Below are 22528 nucleotides of genomic sequence, written 5' to 3' on the forward strand. Positions count from 1 at the left end.
GAATGATTTACTGGTCACAGAGTAACACCATTTCATCCCCATTTTTTTTAAATGGGGGAAACTCCGAGTTTCACATCTCTAGCAAGTGGGGGGGAATGCAGACAAGATGGGGACCAGTCCCCAAACCTGTCCTCTAGCCACTAAGGCTTTGTGTGCAATGGAGATTTCATAATTCCCAAGTCTAGGAGGGAAAAAAAAAAAAAAAAGGAAGGTGGTCTAGATCATTTCCAATCGAGACTGGGCTATGAACAGGCAGCACTGGCATCACCTGGAAACTTGTTAGAAATGCAAGATCTCTGACTCTACTCGAGGCCCGTGAACCAGTTTGAGAAGCACGATGCTAGAACTCATCGGGAGTGAGGAGCTTTCAGAAGAGCCAGGGAGCCCTCCTGTGATCTCAGGAGACACCACTACCCACAGCAACAAGCAGTCAGTGCCGGTCAGTTCACACCCTGGTCCTGGTGACTCCAGGTCCTATAACGTTTCTGCTCCAAATTGCAAACCAAGAATTTCTTCCAGGTGCAGTGAGAGGAGGGGGGCTGAGAGGGAAGCGGAGGGATTGAAGAGCCCTTTATCTTCAAATTCAGCATAAACCCAGGCCCACCAAACAACAAGGGAGAGAAAAAACAAAATGAGAGAGTGCTAAACACAGCTGGCGATTAGCGCTGACAAAGGCTGAGGGAAGCACCTTTTCTTTCTTTAGAGAATCTAACCCACGCTTCACCACTTCACCCCTGCTTCACTGCTTCACCCTGGGCTGGGGCTGAATCTTGAGTAGGGAGGGAGCTCGGAGGAAGGGGAAGGAGCTTGGTCTGGAACAGGAATTTCCTTCTCAGATGAAGTTCAAAATAAAGTTAAGAGGACTTCAGAGTGACCTGAGTACAAGGGTGCTTTTGTTTCGCTTTTTAAAATTCAAGGCTCTACAAAGGGGCATATGCTATAGACGAGATGTTTTTATGCTCAAAAAAACAAATCAACAACAGCAAAAGAAACCCACAGTTTTGTTGTTGTTACTGTTGTTTTTAAATGCTGCTGGGAGACTGGTTGCATTTCAAATGCAATAGTTAAAGCTGCAAACTTCCTTTCTCACTGTGTGTGCTCATCTCCTTCCAAACATGAAGAGATTAAGATCCACCTCCTCTAAACTTGGCTCATTAAAGGCAATCTTCCTGCTAAGTATTGAACTTGAACTGCTTTGAAGCTTGATGCAAATAAAGGTCAAACTATTTTACTTCTTAAAGATTTAGGGGAAACAAACCCCCAAGAGGGCAGGAGGTGGAGATGTTGAATGAGTCCTGAGAACTCACCATTCAAAGGGATTCAACCAAGAACGGAGTTTCATCTGCTGGCCAGCTCCCCTTCTGATCATCCCTCCCCTTCCAATCTCTGCCTGTTTGCACTGTTCAGTGTAAAATGAGCCAGGAAAGTGAAGGTTCTCATAGCAACCGCTAACAATCCACAGCGTCGCACACAGGCAGCAACGCAACTACTAATGGGGCTGCTGCTAAAGGTGAACCCTTAATATACCTCATGTGTGAAGTGGACGAAACAGCATTCTACCAGACTTTGAAACTTCTGTATTTCTCAGCTTGTGTTTAAATCTGTAGCTTTAAAAAGTGGGCACGTGAAGAAAAGCAAGGCCGAGATAAGCCAATCCTTAGCACAAGGAGTCTGTAATCCTACCACGGAGAGAACCAGAAACCTAAGACGGCTGAGTCATGGAGAGGCTCAGGTCTACATAAACACCTGATGCACCCCACATAAGCCCCAGAGAAGCTGGGAAGACAGTTCAACCCAGCTTCTCCACTTCTTTGGAGCCACCCAGAAGCACACAGTCCTCATGTCACTAGGGCCCTAATTGCTCTTCTGAGAACTGGATCGATTAGCATTAGCCCTTGGCTAGCTTACCTTTAAGCTCAGGGTACTTTAAAACTGAGCTCTGCCATCCAATTAGAAAAGTGTTTATCTGATGAACCGAGGGAAGACACCAGTAGTCTTCTGAGCTGTCATCTCCTCCTCCTCCAGATTACACTTACATCAGGGGGAAAATCCAATCAACCCAGTTTACTGAGTAAGGGAAGAGTCCTTAAGATCACGGCATTTCAGGGCTAAGAAGAACGTCAGCTGTCATTTAACATAACCCAAGGCCACATAAGCTAGGACCATATCCTGGAGTTAACAATGGTTGGGTGGCGCCTATAAGCGTACAGCCAGTGGGAAGTGAGGACAGGCACCTGTGTGAGCCTTGTTACAGGCCACGCAGTCAGCAGTGGGGTCTGGAGGAGAAACAAGGTCTTCCCATTTCTTGTCCAGTGAACTTTCTATGATCAACGTTACTTTAAAAATTTTATAGATACCTTTCACTTATTTTACTCCCCTATAAAGTTAGGCTTCCTATTCCAACTCTACTAAGCTGAATATTCCCTGCTGAACGGAAAGGTGACAATCTCTTGAAGTCCTCTATAGGATCATGGAAAGCAATGGGGACAAAATGCTCGTCTAAGTACAAAAGCTAATAACGGTGGGAACAAGATTGTGACAATTCTTGCTGTTATAAAATCAAGGTCATTCACCGGCGAATAAAAACACAGCCTAGTGAAGCAGAAAAAGACAGTCAATGAGGGCGAGCACAAATACCAACATGGTCTTCATTTCTGTGAAAACTCGCCAAGATGTGATAAGGGGAGTGGATGCAGAAAAGCAAAGAGAATAACGAGAATGAGCAAAGTAGAAAGAAACAAGGGTCTCTCAAAATTCTGTGGCATGAATCGGGAGATAGGCAGTCAAGTCCTTGAATAGGAGCTGTCGTGCTTTTTAGACAGCTTGTTGGGAAGCACCAGCCTCGAGAGTCTTCCTCACCAGCGCCCTGCGGCTTCCAGCAGGTTAGAGTTCAGATAAATGGAGAGCTCCTTCAGAAACCACTGAGATTCTCAGAGCACCTTTAAAAAAAACAGAACCCAAACATGCTTGGACGTGTATATGAATGAGTCACTTTGCTTTAATCGGTTCCATGATTCACTGAAATCGGAAAGGAAGCAAGATTAGAAAGCCCCTATCATTTCTCCGGGTAGCATGAAAGCTCAGATGGCAAACGTGCTGAAATGCTGGGATGGGCGCGTTCCCAGGGCTGCCAGGCAGGGCTGGAGACTCTCACGGAAGCGCTGCTTCCAGGTTCCCAAACATCTAGGGCTGACAGAGCCCCCAAAGTTACTATAATCCCATCTTACAAACCAAAAAGACCCACTGGGGCCTGGCACTTGACCTGGACTCTGAACAGCGCACTTAAAAGCAGGAGGTTCCCCTGAAAAGCGAGGAGGCTCAGAGGCCACAGCCCACCTTCCAAAGCCTGCCAGCGCCACGGGTGCTGTCAGGGAATGGGTATTTTTAAGTATATTCTGTATGAGATGAGAAACAATTATTTTATACTGTTTACAGATGTGAGAGGCAATTTGGCAAATGCCTTGATTCTAAAAATACACTGATAGGAAATGGGGCAATATGGTAACAATTCAGTAAATGCTTAAGTGCTAGATATCCTGGGACACTGATTGACGATTACCACGACACTCTGAGAAATGGGCATTAGATGCAACAGTCCAGGGAACCTTAGCAGGCGTCTCCTCAGAGGAAAGCCTTTCGCCAATCTCTAATATTAACATTTCAACATCAGTTGTATGCATCATCTGTCAAAACGCTGCTATTCAAGATAGTCCATTTAACCCTTTTATCTCCAAATGAGACAGGAGAGCTCCTGGGAGACCAGCAAATATTGCGTTCCTCTGACCTGTTCTCTCTGAGCTCTACTTAAAGTATCACCAGGACTAGGCGTGTTGCTTGGCCTTTTATTAGCAGAGCAGCTAAATAATTTATAAGGGTTGCATAGGGCCCATTAGAAGTGCCAGAGCAGTAATAACTGGCTTAGGACTTTGCTTACTCAGGGCTGAAGTTTAATTTGTCCATAAATGCCCCTGCTCATAAACCTGTCCCACAGGTCTGACCTCCCCAATCACACGTTCTTGCCAAACTCTCATCCGAGATGTGTTCCTACTGGTGTCACCTGTGGAGCCCAGAAACAAATCCAAACTCCAAAACAACCACTAGAATCTCACACCCACATTGCTTCATTTCCTCAAGAGAGCCACTACCACTGCCCCCTGTAAAGCTTTGCTTCTGGTCATCCCAAAAGAAAGGCAGCATCTGGTTGATTCCCAGCCAACAAGAGAGCATAGGCAGATGCAATGGATGGAGGGAAGCCTGGAGAAACAGAAGAGGTAAGACCTTGGTAACAGCACATTCAATGTCACAAGATATCACGATAATAGTACATTCAATGTCAAGTTGGGCACTGCATTCTAAATGACAGCACGGATGGTAAGATCAAGAAAATGTGCTCTGCCCTATATTCAGCAAGAAAATTAACTTTCCTAAGCCTCAGCTTTCTCATCTATGAAATGGGGATTGTAATGATATCCACGTAACAGCTGTGGTAAGGATTAAATGAGGCAATTCACAGCATTTAATATTCATTAAGTAAAAGCTATTATTATTAGAGATTCAAACCTGGCATGAACCCTAGAGAAAACTTATCTGATCCCTTCACTTTATGAAAAAACTCCAAGGCCCAGAGAGGCTATCTGACTTGGCGGGAGTGGAGGGGGGGGCGTAGTTCTAAGCTTTAATCCAGTTCTCCAGACAGACACCCAGTCTGGTGCTCTGTTTTCCATTTCAGGGCTGTGGAGGCTCTAACACTCACTCTCCATGGTAACAGTATTGTTATTTTGTTTTCAGAATTTCAAAATAAGGTAAGTGTTAGCCCAGAACCAGTGTGCATTCATTCATCCAAGAACCTTCTCAGGAAGTCTGACTCTGGGTCAGGCCTATTCCTGACACTGGGACCAGGGTTCTGCAGTCACAAGACAAAGTCCCTGCCTTCAAGCATCTTACGTTCTGGTGATACAGACAGTCAATGTTAAAAATAAGCTAGAAGATTTCAGATTGTGGCAAGTACAGAAAACAGGTGACACAAGAGTGTTGGCGGAGGTTTGGAGTTGGGAGGGTACAAGTCTCTTAAAAGAGGTCATTCATGCCGGTTTCCTTGCAGTTTCATCTCGAGGGAGATGGCACTGGAACACAGGTTTCAGCATATGCATACATGAATATGCATAACTGTATGTGATAAGAAGAAATTATACAAAGTGGCATAAACCCCTAAACAGTTCACTCTTGGGCAATCATATCAGAAAGGAACATACCACCCATTAATGGCTTTATCAAAACAGACCTTGTCTGGTCTTCGGTCTTCCCTCCCTGGCTACTCTGGGGTGGACATGTGGGTTCAGGCAAAAGGACACCAGAGTAATGCCAGCAGGGGGTCATGTGGCCCTCGTTCAGGTGAAGTTCATGCCTCTAGCCTCTGGGGGTTGGCTTCTCAGCCCCTTGGCATCTGTGCTTTGTGCCACGAAATTCCTGCCCCAAGAACCAGTTCAGGGGATCAAAGAGCTTTTATTAATGTCTCAGTTCAGGCCAATGGAGGGAGGGAATGGCGGAGGCGGCAGGCCACTCACCCCTCCGCTCAGCCACCCTCCTCCACAATGGGGCCATTGAGCAGGCGCCACAATCAGGGGCTGAGAAGAAAAGGCCGAAGGAAAGCACAGAGGGCCCCGCGCACAGACGCGGTCATTCATCACCAGGCAAGTGCCAATATCTGGGAACAGCCATCTCAATTTCTGCAAATCCTCCAACCTGCAACAGCTGCTAGTGACTCTGGTGGGCGGCCCTGCAGCTTGCGCGGGGTTCCGACACCCAGCCCTGGCCCGGAGCCAAGCCGACGGTCCTCGGGTTACAGACACGCTGGCTGCGGAGCGCAGCAACAATGGACTCACAGCTTATAAAGCAGCTTACAAAGGGCTCCCGTGTATTTCAGAAAGCACTTCAGATAGCTGGTGAGAGAAGCTATCTGCACAAACGCATTCGGGCAGTTTATTCCTAACCCACTTAACTCAAGGTTTCTGTCAGAAGCCAGCGGCACAGGGTGGGAAGCTGCAGGGAATGGCAAGAGGGCCAGCCCGGCGGCACTGGGGTGATGCAGTCAGCCCTTCCCCTCAGAGTCCCAGCAGGTTGGGGAGTCCCGCCAGCAGTCAGTCCTTCATATGAGTAACAGAAGGAATGAAGAAATGAAAGAGTCTGTGGGATTCCTTGGCTCGTTGTGAGCTGTCTCAACTGTTCCCATCGGCATCCTGATGGCGCATTTATAGCTGACACTCTGAGTGCCATCTAGACACCTGCCACCACACAACCCAAAGGCACCTGTGTATGAATGCACCTTCATCGTCTGACCGCACCTTCATCGCGGGGCCAGCCAACTCCTCCTCTGCTTACCACTTGCCAGTCTCCAGGGACCCGCCCATCTCCTCTGTGTGATCTATCCTTGCCTTGTTAGGCACAGCTTAGTTCTGGACAACAGTTTTGCCAGCCAACAGGCAGAGATCAAAAGAAGCTAGAGACTAGGAAAAAAAAAAAAAACAACAAAAAACCAACATTGAGGCTCAAAGGCCCGAGTTTGGAGTCTGGAGCTCATGGAAGCCACTGATAAACACAGAGCGCACCAAACAGAGATCATCCTCATGGAAGAAAAGAAATACAAAGGTGAGTAACAATTCTTTATCAATTGTGTTGTGCCCATCAACCCTTCAAACTTAAGTTCTTTGGACGAGTTGATTGGCAAGACAAAATTGATTAAAAAAACTGTTACTTACCCCTGTCCTTCTTACCCAGAATGCACATCTACTATTTCCAGTGTGACTGCCCTGGGTTTTTCGTGATGTGTTTTAAACGTCAGAATTCACCAAGAGGAAGGGTCCCTGTGACAAGACGTCAGAGAAACAAGATCTGATATCACAAAGAAAGAGCACAATGGCGTGAAGGCACAGCTACCTACCAGAGCTCTGCTTCCTGCCCCCGACGCGCTGCTGTCAACCAGCCAAGCCCCAGCTGAGGCAGAGCGGGGCACACGCATGCCCAGGAAGGCTCCCCTCCCCGGCCCACCATCCTTGACTGGGCACTTCTGCCATGGTTCTTCGGATCCAGGTGCTGAAGTTTCCATCTGCCAGAGGAATAGTTCCCCGGAGAGGACTTAACTACTGGCATTTATTTAAGTATGTGCTGTACTGCACTGCAAGCTAAGGGTTTCTTGTCAAAAATAAGCTCCTTGAAGGCATATACGAGTTCCCCTTTTCCCCCGTGCAGCGCCAAGCACTAGCAGGTGCTAATGAATAACCTCTGAGTAATCAACTAGAGAAAAGAGGGATGCGAGCATGAATACAAGCAAGAACAAGTATCTGTTACCCTGTCTCCCCGCCCACCCGACTGTGGAAGAGAAATTCCCTCCTCTCTCATCAGAGCAGGCTGCCTCCCCGGAGCATCACGTGAAAGGGAAAGAGACCACTCCCCGCAATGTGCCTATTTTGATACGAAGGGTTGGTCTGTCATCAGCACATCCTAATCAGTAGCACTCACAGATAGGTCTAAACTCGGAAAGGAATTTAAAAATTCCCAATCAAACAATGAGAATCAAGAGTAAAAAAGAAATAGCAGTTTGCGGAAAAAGGGACTAAAATACATCAGGGCCCTAGAAGAGTTATTTCTGCATTCCCTGCACATACGACATCATTCATGAAGAAGGCAGTGGTACAAATATAGCATAAATGTCGTCTGCTCTAGCTTGTAATTTAAAATGCAAATGCTAATGAGCGAACTGGTATATCAGCGGAGTTAATAACCACATGCCTAGCACAGGGGCTGCATCCAAAACACACACAGAGAAGAGACAGACACCATGTTCCAATTTAAAAATAAAAACACCCAAATTAACCCTAGAAAAATCACTAGCAGATGCACAAGCTCAGGAAAAGGAGGCACATCAGGGCAGGGAAATGGGAACTTCTCCACCCGCCGCAGAGTAGTCCATTTAAATACCTTCCTACATATAGTGAAGGTAAGCATGGGGGTTACTGGGTTTATTCAGGACTGCTACTATAAAGCATGAGTATAACAAGAAAAAAACTACAGGGAATCCAAAAAGCTTAAACAGAAACTTTTGGAGAAAGTTTCTCCAAAGTCCATTTAGAAGCCTATAAGGCAACTTTGCAGAGACCGGTATCCCTGGAAATCGAAAGCCACTGAAGAGAGATGTACATCTCATTTGTGAGACCTCATGGGCAAAGAGTGGTTTAAAAAAAAAAAACTCCACAACTTACAAGGCCTGGATTAAGTGGGTAATTTAAATAAGTGGGAAAAAGCTCTAATGACGAACAAACAAGACTGAGAGAATGCAGTTGTGTCTCAGATGTCTTCCAAATATGAAAGGAACTTCTGCGGACTGTTCTTGCTCCTACAAGGTCTGTGCCTGGCAGCCCTACATCGGGATCTGGGACCGATCCCACGGCACTGAGACCGAGTGCAGCTCCGTGGGCTTTGTCGGAGCCCTTGTGCACGGGTTGTGAGGAAGCGTGTGACGTGGCCAGTGGTATCCAGCTACTTGAATGAAAACCCGCGGCGCCCCCTCAGGGGCAGCAGGAGAGTGTGCTTGGGCTGCCTGCCCACACCGGACACCACATGTGTTTTAACTCCCATGTACTGCCGTTCACTCCAGTTTTATACAGAGGGCCAGGATCAGGCGCTGCCAAATCCATCCCATTAGTTTGGGGAGCCCTTGGGAAAACTTTCTGAAAGGAACCCAAGGTGAGCAAAGACCTGAGGCTTGGGGGCAGACACTTATCAATGATGAAGACTTTTTTTTTTTTAATCCAGTCATATCTCTGTTTGAAAGGGGGATGTGAAAGGTGGTACCCATAGCAACCAAGATTAAGTCGTTACAGGCACAGTATGCACTGCTCACCCCAGGGCTGCCCATTACTGGATTTCAAAGCACTTCCCTCTAATTTCAAATTACCACACCATTTACACTCCCTCTCCTGCATGCAGGTCCTGCCATTTTCTACTCTGAGGCCGGCCAAACAGACATGCCCGCAGTGCAGGGGAAGCGCTGAGCAGCCCAATCCTGGATGCTGCTGCTTGTCACCATTGCTACTAAATGGCTGGTAGGAAATGCTAACAGGTTGACAAGATGGCACTGAAAAAATCTACACTGAAATGTATTTTTCTGGGGACACAACAAGAATGGGATTAGAGCAGAGACATCTGGGCACATCCAGAGACAGGTGCTGTACTGGAAACATTCCAGCAGAAAGCAGCCATTAGAATTCTGTAAGCTTCCCATTCTTTCCCCTCATGCCCACCAGGTAGAAGACAGACTAAGGAATCTTTAATACTCAGAAAGAACCTTAAAGCAGGAAGGGGGGAGAAGGAAAGGAAAAGGAACCCATGGGAAAACGCTCACAGGTCTGACCCTTTTGTACCCTTCTACTGGCTCTTGTCAGCTCTGCAGAGGACAGGCCTGATATCTACACAAGATACTGTCCCCTGGTCTCATCAATTCTGAAACACCGAAGCAGGAAGAGTAAAAGGCAATAGTAAAACGCCAAAGTCACGATTTAGGAGGTGAGGATTCTTTTCACTTACCTTTGACCTATCCATCCAGAGACAACCAATGGGCCTAACGAGAAACAGAAATCCACATCTCTCTTTTCTCGGCACAGGAAGTCCAACTGAGATGGTGAGGGCTCAACATCCCGATTAGGAGGCTGCACCACCCTCAGACCAACTCCACGGGAAGTGGTGCCACCACGAGGGCTGTCTGCCTCAGCTGTGGACAGACTGGCTCAGAACTGCCATGTGGGTCTTGCTGTTTCCCTCACCTCTAGGTCCCAGCATCACATCAAGATCAACAGGCCAGTCTAATGGAAGTGACTCACTAGGAAGCAGGAGAGCCAGAATTCATCTTTAAGGGGTCTAGCTCCAAGGTCTGTGGCTGCCATTAAACCACGGCAGACGAATCTTATTTTTACTGATGTCTTTATTTCTCTGTTTCAATCCCCCCCCCCAAAATTGAAATGACTATTCAAAAAAATGGAATCCCTGCCTCTTTTACCCTGAGACAATCCACTGGGTCCTGGAAGTCTCCTTTGATGCCTTCTACTCGTCCTCAGGTACTGGGCCTTCTTAGGTCTCTGATCATCCTAGTCACTCACTTCTGATTCTTCTACAGTCGGCTGATGTCCTTCCTAAAAGAGTGGTCCTTGGATGGACTATCACCCAGGCCTGCACTGAGCAGGGATGAGCCAGCACTTGGCTCCACCGCTCTCTGGATCCTGTACTTTTGGGTTAGAACAATAATTTTTCTAAAATCTGAGTTGTTTCTCCTATCCGTTACCCTTTTTCAGATACTATTTTTCTTCATGTCTATACATTCTGTACTTTGGTAGATACAACTACTTTGCTTGAAGGCTGGAACTACATCTTAATGCATTTTAATATTCCTAGCAAAGTGCCCAGTGGATATAAAAAAATTATGAAATGGCCATGCGATTGAACGACCCACAAGCATGATGAGGCTCATTCTGGGGATGATTCACAGTCTAAAGATGGAAGATAATCAGGCTGTAAGCGTAGGCTTGCACTTTCATCCTCATGACCAGTGGGTGATAGTCTGCCTGCAGGGATGGGGAGCTGAGGGCAGAGCGCTGAGAGGCCGCAGGCAGGAGAGCTGAGACAGGAGTTTACGTGCCCAGACAAAAGCAGAGGGAAAAACGATAGATGAGTAGATCCATTTCTTTTAGGCAACTCTTCCTGAGAACTGAGGACACAGGCAAAGTTGTTCTGCCTAGACGAATCACACCCAGCTTGCAAAAGAAAATGGTCCAGATCTTCTTGGATGCTCCCGTGTCGTCTCCCTTGGGAAGTCTCTTCCATTCCTCAATTAATTGTTGTCTCCTCTGCGCGCTCATCCTATGTTGCCTACACTTTTCATTACTCCATTTTGTTTCTCCCTGTTGAAGTTTTCCATGTGGCTGTTTCAACTACTACACTAAAAGATATCCAAGACAGCAGAAATTATCTGATTCGTTTATGCACCATCCATATCATGTCAAAGATGACCATTCTTTTCGCAGCCTTGTGAAAATCTTGGCCTCATTAAAAGAGGCTCCCCCAAATCTGTTTATTGTGCTAATACTTTCCTACGAGTGACCCTTCAGGACCTTCTGACATGAACTCAAATAATTCATAATGATATCTCTGGAAGCGAAGAAGTAGGGCAGCCCCAGACAAGTCTCATGTCAAGCTACCCATTTCCAGGAACGGGACCCAAGTGAAAACAAGTAGGCGGCGGAGACAGACTCAAATGGAGAAGTCCCAAGAGAAAGAATACCCCACTTTACACATAACCATTAAGTTGCAATTCAATTAAAGTATCTGAGAAGAATTCGTAAGTATCAGCAGACCCTGTAATTGCTTAATTAAGGATAGAAGCCCAGCAAACACAACTACAATAACAGCCTGATTCATTAGCACCTCTGTGATAGCAGAATGGGATTTCTCACTCATACATACATTGGCTTTAATTGTGTAATTTGGTTAGGAACTGGTAATCAATGGGGATCCACCATTCCGGGGACATTCCTGTTCACCTTCCCTGTCCTCTCTCATTAAAGTTTTGCGTCTGCTGAAACAGGCAGTTGATATTCCCATTAGGATTGGCTGGAAAAGGGACATTACAGAGAAAGAAGGAAATGAGGTACTTTCTTCAAAGGCATTCAGGGTGGAAGGACAGACACATGGCCAAACCTTCAGTTCATCATGCACCTACCAAACACCATTTATCAAATTCCAGACATCCAGAAGCCTTCCTCATTGCCTCTCTTGTCATGAGGCAGCTCTAAAAGGGGACTTATAATCAAAGAGAAAAAAAAAATGCCAAAGGGAAGTCTCATTTTCTAGTCTTGTTTCTTGTGACTAGGGAACTGGTTCATTATAAGTCACCTGCTGGGATCCGCATGGGAACCCCCTGCCAGGTGCTGCTGCCTCCTAGGTCATTTGTACTTTGAGTTCCACCCCTGGTGACCGACCTTCTACTCCCCACCACCCCAAACCCAAACCTGTCTTGGTCCACAATTCCTCCCACATACCACTGTCCCACACTTGGGCACCTGGAAGTATAAAAAGGGTTGGGGGATGTCAGTGAGTTAGAAGCCTCCAAATATCTGATACGAGACTCTTTAGATACAAGACCGAAACTTCAAATGATTATTCTCTTCTCATTCAGGCATTTGGTTTCCAGGCACTAACAGGACCCCTGCTATGCATAGCCAACAGGACAACTTCCTGAATTGTGCCCTCAGCATGACCCAGATACCCCAGAGCTAAGAAAGTAATGCAAAATAAGGAAATGTAATATCAAGGTCACAGCAATAGGACACACACTCCGTGTCCACTGGTGCTTTTAAATAAAAATGTAAAGAATGGGCCAAGTGATTTGCAAATTCGTGCCTCAGTATCTCTTTAGACAGGATACTAAGTAGAAGGTGACACCCAGCACAAGTGAAAATAAATCAAAAACAAAGACTGAAGGTAAACCGCTGCTGTTTTAAGAGAAGGAAATGTATGGAGCTCGTTAAATGCTAGACGAGGGAAAAGGATGCTTTTAAACAAATGTAGGCTGCCCGGGGAATCCTGGCTTCCCTGTTAACTCTGGACAAGAACTGCCTGTGACTGCCCCAAGACTGAAATAAGGATGCACAGGAGGCGGCCACAGCAGCAGGCTGAGGGACCTTGAACAGTCTCAGTCTGATGCTCTAAGGTCACCTGCTCACCAGCCAAACCTAAGCCAGGTGCTCAAAGGACTAAAGGGCAAGAGCTTTCAGGAGGCGCTGACCTGTTAGCTACAGCTGACTCTGCCCAGCCCCACCTGCTATCCCATCTGACCGAGCAATCATTCCACATACAGGGGTGCAGGAACCGTGACAGAGAAACCAGCTGGCTTGGGCCAAATGCCACTCCCTATCAAGCTGTGGGGCCGTCTGCCCAAAAAAGGCCACATAAAAATGGAAACTGTCCACCCCACCTTGAAGTCCAGAGGGCTCCCCAAAAGGCTGGGATTAATGGGACCAGCACATATGGGACAGCAGAACAGTGATCACGACTGTCCCCTTGAGAACCACAACGTCAGCCCCGCTCCTGGCTGCTGGGAGACGTTGCTGCCATCAGATGCCACTTGTACAGGATGAAGAGTGCGGTCACAGAGAGCTGCCAAGCTGTGCACCAGGACCACCGCCCAGGCCAGCGTCATGTCGCTCTACACTCGTGTTCAGCTTTGTGTTGGTCTCAGGGGACCAAGGGGCCCTCCTCTCTCTAGGTTACCCCCTCCACCTGTGTTCGCCGTTTCATTCATCCATCTCCTCTAGGTCACCGCCCTCTCAGTCATTTATGTGCATCCTTCCTGAGTTCCTGCTCCTCACAATTCAGACCAGAGCTTCTCACTTTCCCCATGATTATCTTCTCACTTCATCTCTTTTATATCCTCATTTGCCAAGAAGATTTTGTTGAGTTTTACATTCTATAATTGGCACTAAGAAAACAAGAGGTCTACTGAACAGCTTTTCCAACTGTCCATGCCACGTTAGGCTCCAGTTCTGAGTAAGAATCACAAGGACATCACAAGAATCACAAGAATCACAAAGGACACAAGCTGCTGACATCCTTAGAATGTTACCTTGACCCTTCAGCGTTCACTTTTCTGGACTTCTTTTTCTGTTCTGTTAGATTTTTGTGAAGAGCAGGCTATTTTTAATTCTATTCCTTATTGCCCACATTTACTCCCCAGTCGCCTGTAATCTGCCGTTAGCTGAATCAACGCTGATAAAACTGCACTGACAACAGTCATCTGTGACTTACTAATTCCTAAGTAGTATGGAATCACTGCATAGTTTTTACCTACCTGATCTGTTAAGGTAAAACCTGTCCCTGTTGACTCCTGGGAATTCTTCCCTCCCTCGGCTTCCAGAAGAGTGCTCTCTCAGGATTCTCCAACGAATCCTCTGACCACTGATGATCTTCCTAGAATCTATTCTCAGCGTTGCTCTTGCAGGTGGAGGTCAAAATCTGCCCAATAACTCAAGCCTTGGACCTGTTTATTTTCTCTCCTATACTCAATGTCACCCCCAACTCCTGACCAGAAAAACCCAACCACTCCCTGAATTTGGAAGTCTTCCTCTTAACTACCCTTTCAGTCTCTGCTTCTCTAGCCTCCAGCCTCATTTGTTACAATTTCGACCAAAACAAACATTCTTAACACAAGTGTGAGCATGTCACGCTGCTAACACTGAGAGGGACTCTGAGGGTCCACAGTACACCCCACACAAGACTCGCTTCCATCTGTGTTTCCAGCCTCACCCCACTCCTCACTCTTTACACTCCACCAGCACCAAAGGGTTCATGGTTCCCTGGACACATCAGAATATAATCATGCGTCTCCATCTTTGTACCTGCTGGTACCTCTACCTAGAATATTCCTCTCCTACTCCCACCCCTCCCATCCTGTCCCTACAACACTGCTAACTCTTATTTGTCCTTTAGAGCATAGCTTAGGTGTCAGCAACTAGGGCACACAATCACTGATTCTCCAGCTAAATAACCCCAAGCATCCACTCCCACCTCTGCTACTTCTGAGCATTTAAAATCATTGTTATCTCACCTAGTGCCCAACACTACAGTTTGTTTACATGTCTGCTTTCCCTCCAGAGCTTACTGAGACCAAGGACCATGTCTTACCAGGATGCAGGGTTCCTTGCTCCAAAATCAAAGGGAAAAGCCAGTGGCTTTTCTTTTAGTGAGCTTTTTGCTTAGTCAGGAGGAGGCGAGGACAGATCCTTCTCTTGATTTATTTGAATTAATGGGTAGGTCAGAGTCTCCATGGTAGAGCCAGGGCTACGTGCACACACACGCCGCACAGCTGCGCCACTCCACACAGTCAGGGAAAGCTCTGGTTATGAATTCATTAAGTCTTTGTGAGAAGAACAGGAAGGAAACATTCATCGATGATCTGCTTTATGGCAGGCTTGTTCTGAACCTTTACACATCTCATTAAACCCTCACAAAATTCCTGAGAGGCAAGAAACTCTCTCCAGTTAACTGATGTGTAAACTAAGGCTTGAAGAGAATAAAAAACCTCCCTGAAGTCCCCTGCTTGTACATAGCAGAGCCATGATTCAAGCCGAGGTTTGCTTTCTCTTACAACACCCTGTATCCCTGACAGGTTTCTAAAGAAACCAGAAGATGCGTCAAACAACTGCATGGAGTATGGCAGGAGAAAAATGTAAAAGCTTGTATTTTTAACAGGTATTTGTTTCTGTAATCTATCTTTCACAATGTACGTTAACTCAGACAACACCTTCTGAATCGCTAAGCTTCGAATAAGGCCAAGTGCACGGAGGAACCGGCTGCTGCACAGTCGAGTGATCAGGCTTCTTGTGTACAACCAGCAAGGTACGACCAGAAGAAAGACTGCAGCCAAGACAAATCTAAGCTCTGAGCTGGCTCCATTCAGGTCGTTTTGAGTTTAGAAGCCAGAACGTCAATGTTTTCTTTTCCCCTATAGATCTGGGGCCAAGTTTCCCAGAAAGAATAATACTGTTTATCTCTCACACCTCTGGGATAAAGCTCTACGCTGCCAGAAGGATGCTTGTGTTTTGCAGGCAGAGAGCAAAGAATGAGCTGAATATATACCTCAAAGCCTGTGAACAAAAAAACGCACTGCTGAGAAACTCCTCCGCTACGGGTATCTTAACGTCTCTTGCGCACACATTGCCCCTCTGCTTACAACGCACATTCGCAGGAACGAAAGCACAGCCCTCCAGTGAGGTGTGGATTTGTTGCGGCCTTTCTTCTTGAGAGCTGCCCCTGAGCTGCCTGTCAGTCAGCCCCTTCAGAGGGCCAGCCGCTGAGTAGCGATCATCAACTTCTTAAGAGCAGGCAGCAGCCTCAAGGAGGAGGGAGGCTGAGCAGCAACCGTGGGCCTCACAGCCACATGCTCAGTGATTAATTTCATGTAATAATCCACTGAGCTGGGGCCTGAGGGAGACCCTTGTGGAGAAGAAAGTATCCATGCCTTCAAGGAGAGGGAGGCTGAGGCAATCCGGCAGGGGATGGCAAGCATGACCCCGGTTCTCTTCCCCCACTGGCAAGTTCTACTCAAGAGTTTGATGGAAGAAGTGCTGAGGCGACAGGACAGCTTCAGAGAAAGCAACGTGCATCGGGTGAACACAATGGAACGTGTCTTTTGGGAGTGAGTGAATGTGTCTTGGGGTGGGTGCACGGTGTGGAAGTAAAATGACCCTCTCCCTCCAAGACCACAGCCCCTGCAAAGTACTGGCTGGAAACAAGTAAGTTTTTTCGCCGCTGGCAGAGAAGAAATGAATGCTCCTGAATGCATACGTGTAAATCAGCCCCTTCAGAGCGCAGAGCGCAGTTCGTGCATAGTCTTGCTGGCCTGTGAAATGTTAAGCGACTAGAAAAGATAGGATAAGGAAGATGGACAGTCAGCCAGCAAAGAAAGGAGGAAGGCTCACCCTGGCAAGTCAGCCTTAGTGCCAGATGGTAATAATGGGGATGGAGGGGCCTGTGAAGGTCATGTCATGTGTGGGGTTCCATAAAGGATCTGGATCCTAGTGACATTTGCAAAGCGTGAAAGAGACGAACGGCACTGCCTGGGGAGCTACAAGGACAGGGGGTCTCAGCCTCCGTGGCCCTGCTCAAGTGTAACACCGCAGGGCAGTGTACCCCAGATGTGACACACCAACCAGGGGAATCCCATCAGTAACGTTTTCCCACGAGTGGAATTCCCTTCACCGGGGCTGTGGGAGGGTGGGTGCTGTCTCCTAAGCTGTCCTACACTCCTGCAGCCTGTGGTTGGTGGAAATGAGCAGCAGGAAAGGACCAGCACCGGGTCTGCAGGAACAGATGGATCAAATCTAGGAACTCTGCGTTTATATCCCAATTCAGAGACTGAAGCACCCACGTGGGCTCCAGGTCCTGTCGGCAACAGGGGGGAAGGAGTGCACATGTCCTCCGCTGATGACTTCTGAGCTACAGGAAGAATTTTCGGAACAATGCATAACACACAGGACTTACCTGCAAGCAAGAAGGTGATAAGGCAAGTTTCCTTTGGCAAATACAGCTTGAGACGAGACCCGCTGAACACGTACTCCACCACTGCTTCAGAACGGCCTGCCCGCTGGAGGAAGGGCAGGAACTGCTTTGCTTTTTGGGTATCCTGGGGGCGAGAAGAAGAATGGTCAGAAAAGTAAATGCAATCTAGGCAAATGTTTCTTTCTCTCTGGTGTAGGGCAAAAAGTCTGGCCGACCACAGGAAGCTAGGCAAATAACCCTAGAAAATCAGACACTGCTAAAACCAGGACAGACTTTCATAGGAGAAATGTAGTTAATCAAAAGCTTCTAGAACATTGACTCTCTGCTTCCCTCTGTTTCAGTGATGAAGCACTCAGTGGATGTAAAAGTTAAGAAGGTGCCCTGAAATGAGAGTTTCACCTTTCTTCTGGGACAGGACAGAAGAGCTCTTCTTCCTTCTACATAAAATTGAGGGGAGAAAACCAATACTCACTTTCTGTGGAGGTTAAACTGAAACTTTAATTAAAAAAAAAAAAAGTGACTCCCAAACTCCGTGATATAGCCCTTTCCCAGGAAACTCAAAGCAGTTCACCCTGACTCACAGATTATGTAGATTAAGTATTTCCTAATGAAGGGAAAAACGCAGCCTTCCCTGGGCACCAATACCGCGAAGTCCTGCTCTGTGCGCTTTTCAGGAAAATCAGGACCCAGGGCACACTGCTCCTGTTCCTGGCCTGGGATATCTGTAACAGCAGGATGTCATTGTCCATGGGGACCAATAAATACCACAGCGTATCAGAGTGAATAATTACAGACACAGTAAAAACACATGAAGTGGCATAGCGCTTTAAACATTTTTTTTTCACACATTAACACAAAGTGCATGCATTCTACTCTCAAGGGTACCAAATCATAAACCTTTCCAGCCTCAGAGCTCTCAGCTTCAGAGGAGCTCAGAGCCTTCAAATCCTTTCAGTCTCTCAAGCTAATTAAACAGATGATAAGGTAAGCAAGCATTGAAATATCACACGGCATGTGCTGGGGGAATAGTCACTGGATATCAGAATTCTGCAGCTTTGCAGCGCAGCCAGCAGACCTGCCAGCTCCCTCTGAGGACAGTGAACTCTCTGCACACTGTCCCGATTCCTGTGACCCAAGCAGTCAGCACTCACCAAGCTCTTCCTTTCTAACTCTGCTCCTAGCAACAGAGCTATTGTATGTAAATTAATGCACATTAGATAATGAAAATTTAACTAGCCATCGAGTATTTGAGAGTCTTCACAGCAGCCAAAGGGGTTCCTCTCATTCAGAAGCAGTGAGGTAGGCTGGGATGAAAACAATATTTATAGTAATGAGATTCATCCTTCCCTTCAAATAGATTCTCAGAGAAAAGGAGAGACAGTCATCCATTCTCAGTATCTCTAAGGGTGCACTGGTAAAAAGTAAGGCTAACAATGAGCTTTAGTGGGACAGAAACTCCCCCGATGAACACTTAAGCAATACACATTCTACTAGACACATACAGTGGGGAAATGCCTTCCCGGCAGTTGGCTGCAGTCCAGGAGAGTCAAGCAAGACAAATGCTCCATGGGAAGGAAAGCACTACCTGATTAAAATCCTTTTGCCACACCAGTCTAAATCTGGGACATTATTCATGAGCTGAGCCAATAAGTCAACCACAATTATCAAATTGATTATCGCAAATCATGAGGCAACTTAACGTCTCCAAAGAGAAGACCTTTTCCCTCAAGACTGCACTAATCTCTGTTTTTCAGAAACAGACGTTTGCTCATCACTGTCTCCTGGATGTATTTATCTGAGAAAAAAATGCTTACAGGAATACAGTGGCACACATGCAGCCAGCCCCTAGGGTTAACACTAAAAAGGGAAGTTGTAGCAGACTCTCCTATTTTGCTAACCGATTACCTATCTTACCAAGAGAGATACTTAGGCTGAGGATCAAGGAGAAATTAAGGGACATTACTGTCAGCCATGCAATAAAAACATACAAACAAAAAGACCCCAATAGATGTTCCTGATTCCTCCTAAGTCTCAACCTACAACTTGGTCCTATCACACAAAGAAAACATGGCAAGATGGCAGAGGATGTAACATGTCATCAATTATGACAAAGATTAGAAGTGAAAGCCAATGGTGACAATCAAAGTCATGAAAGCAAATTTCAAAAGCCTACCAGAACTGGCCATGTTTACTTCTAGAGGCAAAATTGCAAGACAAGATATGGAGAAGAGGATATGCCTATGGATCACCCGTTAAGGGAAGAGATGGAAATCTTGCCCAAGTTGGTAGATTTGGGGGAATAACAAATTCTTACAAAGCCAATTAATTACATTGAATGTAACCCCCAAAAGATGTCAGCTCTTTCAAATCTCAGTCACAGGCAGACAATGGTGTCTGTCTTTCCTTGTCATCTCAAGCTCTTCCTTTGCTTGCCAAGTTCCTTTTCAACACAAAAACTCTTGAAACCTTTAATATTTGTTTCAGTCATTGGCTCAAATGAAAAGACTGGTAAGGCAGATTGACAAGTTCCTGCAGGTGGTGGAGCCATAAATCATCTCTGCTAATTCAGGTATGGAAATTTTTTTTATTGTAGGAATTTTGATTGTTCTACTGTAAAATGGACTAAATGTTATGGTTAAACGATTTGCTTTCCCAAGATACAGCAATGTGCTAGACTAACACCCATTTCTAAGGTTACAGCAATAGGTATATAAAAGAAAACATGATTATGAGAAACAGTATAGTAGAGGCTGGTTAAGGCCCTACTGAGGAGTTTAAGATGCCAGGTGGATCTTAAGGGTAGCCAAGTGATAAAGTATAAAGGATGTTATTAACATGACATTTTAAATTCTCCTCCAATAACCCTGAAGCAGGATCTTCTAAGATTTAGTGAAATTAAAGATTTCCTTGGAACTCCAAACATATTTTTAAATAAAGATTAATGGTCTCAAATTTAAAGAGATAACAACATTGAGACTTATGACATAGGACGCTCATTTCAAGGTAAGACTATTAAATATCAAATATTTCTGCTCAGAATTCTAGTTGTGGCTGATTTACATGAGGCCTGAGAATCTATTTGCCATAGTTATCTGGCACTACACAGGCCCAAGGCTTTGAGAATCCACGTAGATAAATTAGCTATAGTTTTCTGGACCAATATTCCCCTCCACTGGTGTAAATAATCAAGAAGCAACTGTACTTCTGAGCAGGTAAGTCTTTTTTGTTGCACTGGTAGTTTTCACATTACCTGTGCTACAAAACAAACCAAACATAAGTATTTTTCGGCTCTCCTAGAAAAGCTAATTTAAGGTTGCATTAGCTACATTTAACCTGCTATTGTGGATGGCATCTCTTTAAGGAATGTTTCTGCCTCCTCAATGCACCTTGAAATTGAGAAAGTAATGATGCAACAAATGTGCCTGGGGTGACTTCATTTCAAAGGATTTAATATCTATACCTCAGACTCATAGGAGTGGGGTTTTGAACGACCCTGAAGAAAGGCAGGATGATCCTTTAAGAGTTATAAAGACATCTTAATTATACACCCCTACTCTGCCCCCACTTCTGGACTGGCAGGCCAACCTCTTGCAAATGTGGGTGCATGCAAATAACCCCCTTCAGCCGGTAAGACTGCAACTTACCTCTACAAAGTACCTTGCTGTGTGAGCAAACACATGTTTGAAATAATTGAGCACAATGAGTTACCAAGTTTGGAAAGGTGAGGAAGTTGTGGGCAGGAGGCAGGGAGGAAAACCGGGGAAGCAGAAACCGTACGTAGTAGGCCCAGGACAGAGGTCCACAAGGACACTGCTTAGATAGCGAGGTCTCCTGCAACCTTGAAGAGCAGAACTTGCATAAATCAAAGTTCTCCAAATTCTGGAACAGGGATTTAGCCTGTCCGTTCACACTAGATGTTAGCAAAGTGAACTCTGGGATTTTTGCACCGAAAAACACCCACATAGTAGGTAGGCATTTACATAGTTAGGACTGGTGAGAGGCAAACATCACATCACACAAAACAGCACAGGGAAATGGGAATCAGAATAAACCTATTAGTTAACAATTAACCACTCAGGATTATCATGGGCAAGTCTCACTCGGGAACTGTTAAATAATGAAGCTCACTAATTAGTTCTCATCATCACAATCACTCTTTGATTAACATCATAGAAAAAGAACTAAAAACAAATATGTGCAGTTTATCATGGTACCGTGGGGGTAGTCAACTCCACAAGCACTTGAGAGACAGAACTCGAAACAGGCCCTTCAACCCTGATGAAGCTTCCTGCAGGGACAACTGGGTCCTGAACTCCCCATTTCAGCAAACCAGGAAGCTTCCTCCCCTAAAAGGGCTGACTATCCTGTCTCTATAAGGCTGACCTGAGGCTAAAGGACTCCAGAGCACAATGCTGTTTGGGTCCAACCAATCTTAATGTTGAAGCAGCAAAATCTGTGTGTACAAGAGGACACATGCATAGGGGAAAAAAAAAAGCACGGAAATCAGGACTTACGGCTAAGGATATGGAAGCAAACACGCTCCCTCATTCTAAGGTGTATTGTGATAACTCATCATCGTAGTTATCTAATTTGCCAGGGCCCTCCAGACCAGAATTTCTCCTGCAGCCATGTGGGAGACAAATCATAACCACATCTCTATCAGAAAGCAAAAAAGTCATCCATCACTTCACACTCTTCCTCCTTCCCATGACCCAGGCACTACGGCCCCATGTGATGTTCTAATTCACAGAATGAGTTTGTGGTTCTCTGCAAGGAGCCAGCTGTACAGCAAGATAATCTCCTGACATAAATGGGGCCCTGTGAGAAGATCCTTGGGATGCTGTCCAGCTCCGTCATCACCCGAAGCACTTAAAAACTTGAAGCTAACCTCCCCTGGCTGGTTATCAATGTTTCATGGTGAGGTGTCTGTAAGGGGGACTGGTGGAGGGTGTACGACTTCAATGAGGTACAAGCTTAACAGGAATGAAGTGAACCCAGGAGAGAGCCCTAGAGAAAAGCACTGACTGAAAAAATGAAACACTACAAGAAAACAAAGCATAAAAAAAAGGTTGAAGCTGGTCCGTCAATAATCTTTCGTTAGGTGTTGTCTGTGGTTTAGTTTCTCACATTGTTTACTTGGTTGGCACAGCACCTTACTTGGGCCTCCAAAGTTGTCTGAATGTACGAGAAACCATGTGCAGGCTCTGGGCTCCACTCCGGGGAGTGTGTATCAAGGGGACATTTGTAGGAGTGCTAAGTTGGAAGAAAGCCCTCAACTTGGGAGGCTGCCTTCTCATCTGTAGCACACTCAACAGATAACATGACCTTCTGTTTTCTTCCCTGCTTCTACTTCTTTACCAATCATTAAGGGAGGGCAGCCCAGAAGAGTGGAGACCGAAGAGCAGAGACTGGAGGGCCTCCCACACTG

The 22528-nt window shown here is 46.0% G+C and overlaps 1 protein-coding gene across 1 annotated transcript in view; it reads right to left on the reverse strand.

Moving 5' to 3' along the window:
• Positions 1–22528, reverse strand: part of SND1 (staphylococcal nuclease and tudor domain containing 1) — a 379791-nt gene that overhangs the window by 126900 nt on the left and 230363 nt on the right. Inside the window, exon 15 of the mRNA XM_010975627.3 lies at positions 17083–17224. Within this exon, the coding sequence (XP_010973929.1) occupies positions 17083–17224 (142 nt within the window). The remainder of the gene's footprint in view (positions 1–17082; positions 17225–22528) is intronic.

Source organism: Camelus dromedarius, chromosome 7 (genome assembly GCF_036321535.1).
Source record: "Camelus dromedarius isolate mCamDro1 chromosome 7, mCamDro1.pat, whole genome shotgun sequence".
Taxonomy (NCBI): domain Eukaryota; kingdom Metazoa; phylum Chordata; class Mammalia; order Artiodactyla; family Camelidae; genus Camelus; species Camelus dromedarius.